General features: G+C 43.9%; 1 protein-coding gene across 1 annotated transcript; it reads left to right on the top strand.

Annotated features, from left to right (window-relative positions):
• The first annotated feature begins 791 nt into the window (after positions 1-791).
• Positions 792-4,259, top strand: oxld1 (oxidoreductase-like domain containing 1). Its single transcript, XM_040136094.1, has 2 exons — positions 792-992; positions 2,657-4,259. Exons 1-2 carry the CDS (start codon positions 942-944, stop codon positions 3,053-3,055), a joined length of 450 nt encoding a protein of 149 aa, XP_039992028.1. The 5' UTR covers positions 792-941; the 3' UTR covers positions 3,056-4,259.
• Positions 4,260-4,491: the final 232 nt, after the last annotated feature.

Below are 4,491 nucleotides of genomic sequence, written 5' to 3'. Positions count from 1 at the left end.
CCGACCCAACAATAATGGTTTCTGCTTACATTATGTAACCTTAAAATGACCCCAGCTGGTGTGTTTTTTCTTTCTTTCTTGTCATGAGATTCATGACTCGAGTCCAACTTGAGTCCATGTCACGTCCAGGCCGTACACAGCATCTGATCCCGACCCCACTCATGAAATCACCAACAGACAAGGTCACAACAACAACAAAAAAGAAAATGCAACCACACAACATATGAACACAACACCTCACAGACACTTAACAAGCGCCGTCTCAGCAACCGGTGACACGGCCCTGACGAGGCACACGCCGTCTCTCAGCCGCAAACAGCAGAGCTCAAGGCAATGAGCTGGGCCTGCTCAGTGGCGCATGGCAGCAATACAAAACAAACAGGAACCTGAGCTACGGTGACACTCTCAAATAATGCAGTGCTTTGTTTACTAAAGGGTAAAGAATATCTATCACAACGTTATGCATCGTGCTGTGTTCAGAATATTCATAAAGACACACATGGATGTCCTGATCTTTTCATGAGCATTTTGTTTGTCGCCACACTTTACAGCCTGTTGCCATATTTGCATAGGCTTTATTGTAGGATTACCACCGTCCTCTCTCTATTGCGTCTCTGCGTAGAGAACATCGGCCTCTGCCGGACAGAGATCGTAGGTGCAATCGGTCTCCTTTGCCCCGCCCACAGACCGTTCCGAGCTTTCTATTGGTTGGAATTTAGAAAGGGTGTCACTTCATTGGGCAGGTAAAGCCGTTCTCGGCCAATCAGGCCCTTTGTTTACAACTACACACAAAGGTCAAAGTGTATGAAAGGAGGAAGCGACGCAACTAGCTTGCGATTCAGGTGAAGCCGTGGATGTAACCGCCGGAGGGAGCGACAGCGCGTAGCTTAAAGACAATGAATCATACAGATACATGACCGGGCTTCGTACCTTCTCCGACGATGCTGTGTTTGGGTGTAAATGTCGTGAGGTCGTCGGTGTCTTTACAGAAGGTAAGCTAACGGTACCGGAGCCGCTAAACTAGCATACATTATTCCCAATCCCAGGTTGACTTTGACCTAGGCTTTCCTCTATTCACCTCTCTTGATACTACTCGCACTTTGCGCTTTGATGAGTCTTTGTTAATTCAAGTCCCAGTTTGTACCTGTCATGTTGTCAACGTTTGTCCAAGACAGTGACTTTGAAAGAACGATAACTCGCTGTAATCCTTCCTTCTGTTGTTACTGGCCGCAAAGAACTCCTCTCCAGGAGGGATTTCATTGCAAGTGACGAGGGACAAAATCTGTCCAAAACCTGTCCCAAAGTGTCCAAAGAACAGTTTTATATAGGCATATATTTATATAGGCAATTTAGATCCCTCACACAGTCCCATCCGGAGGCGTCCAGATTCATTCTGCAGCGGGACAACGAGCCCAGACACACAGCCTGAGTCCTAAAGACCTGTCTTCAGAGACTAGCAGACAAAGGAGTCCTGCAACAGGACTCCATGATGCCCCCAAAGAGCATCATGGAGTCAGTCTGGGATCACATGAAGAGACAGAAGACGCTGTGACAGACTGAATCCGCAGAAGAACTGAAGCAGGTTCTCCAAGATGCTTGGAACAATCTACCTCCCAAGTACCCGAAAGACTGAGTCCAGGTGGAACAGGGAGAACTGGTGCTGGTTTAAAGGCCAAGGGGGGTCCCAGCAAATACTGATCTGATTTAGATTTTTTCTCTTTACTTGACTTTGTATGAAGTTAGTTGATAAACAAAACTATTCATGGTATTATTTTTGAAAGCATCCTCGCTTTACTTTTAGTGCCTAAAACTTTTGCACAGTAGAATAAGGACTGTGGGTTTTGTCCCCCCGTCGCACTGGATTCACTTTAGGAAGGGATTTCTCAACAGCCAGGATGGATAAGGGAGACAACTACAACAACCCATAATGCTTTTAATGTCAGAGCTGTTCTAAGACTGACTTGAAAAAGTGAACCCATTCTTTATGGCTTTTGCAGTGATAATTACATTGGAATTTAATCATTAATGCAAGTGTCAGTTGTTCAACCAATATTTAGTGAATATTAGAGGCAGAACTGGGACTGAATGATCTCTGTTTAGTATTTAAGCTGCAGTTTTATGTGTCCTGAGCTGTATATAATAGGCACAAGATCACAGGTGTTGCTAATCATAATAACTGGATGCATTCCACTTAGGAGTGCCAGTAGCTGGCAGTTTCATTGGCTGAGCTTGCCCATTCATATATAATACTGTGACACCTGAATGGAAGCGAAGTGTACAGTTTACACGTTACTTTTTGACTCTCCTCCTCGTGGGTGTCCTCAAAGCATAAACACAAATTCAGCAACTGATATCACAGTCCTGCCCCTCGCGTTAAGCTGCCTTTCTTCATGTCTCTGTCTCACTTGTTTTACATATTTGAATGATTCCCTCATTTCAGATCCCCTAAGTCTTCTTTCAACTATAATACAGAACTATAATACATTTACATTATATTCAGGAATCAAGCTTTATGGTCGTGCCGACAGAGACAAATTCTTAGTTTGCCGTCCTCTCTAAAAATACAAACGGAGGGAAGAAGTAATTCCATAGAAGCAGGATGTTTTCAAAGTTTGATTATGATTAATCATATAAGATATATTCTGTTGCTTTTCAGCTGTGTATCCTCTCCCTCCTGCACATGAGACATCGTTTCTATCGTTGCCCTCGGCAAACATGCAGGAGAGGTCTATACATGGGGACCGTTCGCAGCCTCTCCACTGGACCACATTCGCCTCCTCCTCCCACACCAACTGACTCCCCTGAGTGCACTGAACCAGGACCCAGCCGCAGTACCTCTGCTTGGTCTCCTGACCAGGGTCCGCCGCCTGCTCCCACACACTGCTGCATGAGTGGCTGTCATAACTGTGTGTGGATCGAACACGCAGAGCAGCTGTTGGCGTACTACAACGACGGAGGCGACCGGGCGCTCGCCGCTGTTGAGGAGAACATCCTCGACGAGAACCTTAAAACCTACTTAAAGATGGAGATTAGACTCTTGAAAAGACAGGACTGATGCATTTTCTGCCAGTGGCCTGGACCACAGTGTTGACAGACTGAGTGTAAGCACTTTATAGCGCACCCCAGGCTCCGATTTTTACCTGCACACTTTCACCTCCACCTCCTTTGGGTCACACAGTTCACGTCTGCAGAATATTTCAGAAAATTGACAGGAGCTACCAGGTCTGGCAGGGGAAAAGCCAAGGTAACTGTCGAGTCCAGGAGTCCACCTGCACTTCCCGATGAACAGAATAATCCAGCTGTAGAAGATGATAGAGTATGACTGTGACTGACCGCTCCTGGTTCTAGACTTCTGTTTAATGGTGTCTGGCGTTCCCAGCCCTGAGCAATTCACTTTATAAGTACAACATGATTATTACTAAAGAATGGGAGATGATGCTGAAGCTCAGAAGCTTGCTTAACTCCTGTGAAGTCCCTGTCTCAACACAGCGCGTTGGAGCTTGCTTGAGAGTAAGAACACCATGTGACAGATGAAGTCCGAAGCTTCAGACACAGTGGTGCTTCAGAAAGAGCTTCATTCAGTTTGACAGTTTGGAAGGTTTTTCAGCTAAACTGTGGGATCTAGTGTGACAGACACTGGTGGGATAAGAAAAGAGGAGAATAATTGAGAAACAGTGAGGCTGCTTTAAGTTTTGAAAATAACCAGATGTCGCTGTACCTGCTTGGTTTAAAGCCCCAAAGTTACGAATCTTTTTTCTGCACAAATAGAGAGAGAGCTCCAAAGCTTCAAAAGGCTACCTTCACCCATCATTTATTATTACTGATCGGAATACTGCCGAAAAAAAGAGAAATCCGACCTGTGTTGTTTGAGGCTGAAATTCATCCTGAAGCTTCAGCTTAAAATGTAACAAACAAACCCAACCTGTTTCACTCTTTTTGCAGCTGATAAGAAAATTAAAATGACAGCTCGTGTCTTTGGGAGTTGTTAGAAAATTCATTTAGTTTTATTCATACTTTTCTTTACTTTTAACTCTCTGAACCGTTGCGCTGTATAAGTCGCTGTTTCATTGTCATGTTTCCTTTAGTCATGAAGCACATTTGGAATTTGATCGATTTATCGGTTTGTTTGAAGTTTGAACTGAAGTGTTAAAAGTATATTGCTGTGTGTTGACTGGTTATTTGCTTCATTGTATTTGAGAATATATTTAAATTATGTCTTGGAAATTAAGTATTAATTAATGAAATGTTTATTCTAAGAACTGTTTTGAGAACTGTTTTCCTCGGCATCACTTCAGCGCAATGACAGGCCACTAGGGGGTGCCAGATACACATGAAACGGCCTATCTGCTGTCATTAAGATAAAATATTTTGACTGAACCTCTTCACTTGTTCATTTCATCAGGAAGTGAACAAATTCTTCTGTGGATTCATCCAACAAGTGCAACCAACTCTCAGACTGTATTTCCTCTAATTATAATGCAGGAGTAGTTT

The sequence above is a fragment of the Xiphias gladius genome, chromosome 9 (genome assembly GCF_016859285.1).
Source record: "Xiphias gladius isolate SHS-SW01 ecotype Sanya breed wild chromosome 9, ASM1685928v1, whole genome shotgun sequence".
NCBI classification, from domain to species: Eukaryota; Metazoa; Chordata; class Actinopteri; order Istiophoriformes; family Xiphiidae; genus Xiphias; species Xiphias gladius.
This window is presented reverse-complemented; position numbering and strand designations above follow the sequence as displayed.

Bases quoted from the DNA above. Each gene is read 5' to 3' on its own strand.
- oxld1 (XM_040136094.1), top strand. From the start codon at position 942: ATGCTGTGTTTGGGTGTAAATGTCGTGAGGTCGTCGGTGTCTTTACAG. The intron at 993-2,656 runs GTAAGCTAACGG...GTTGCTTTTCAG, and splicing joins CGTCGGTGTCTTTACAGAAG to CTGTGTATCCTCTCCCTCCT.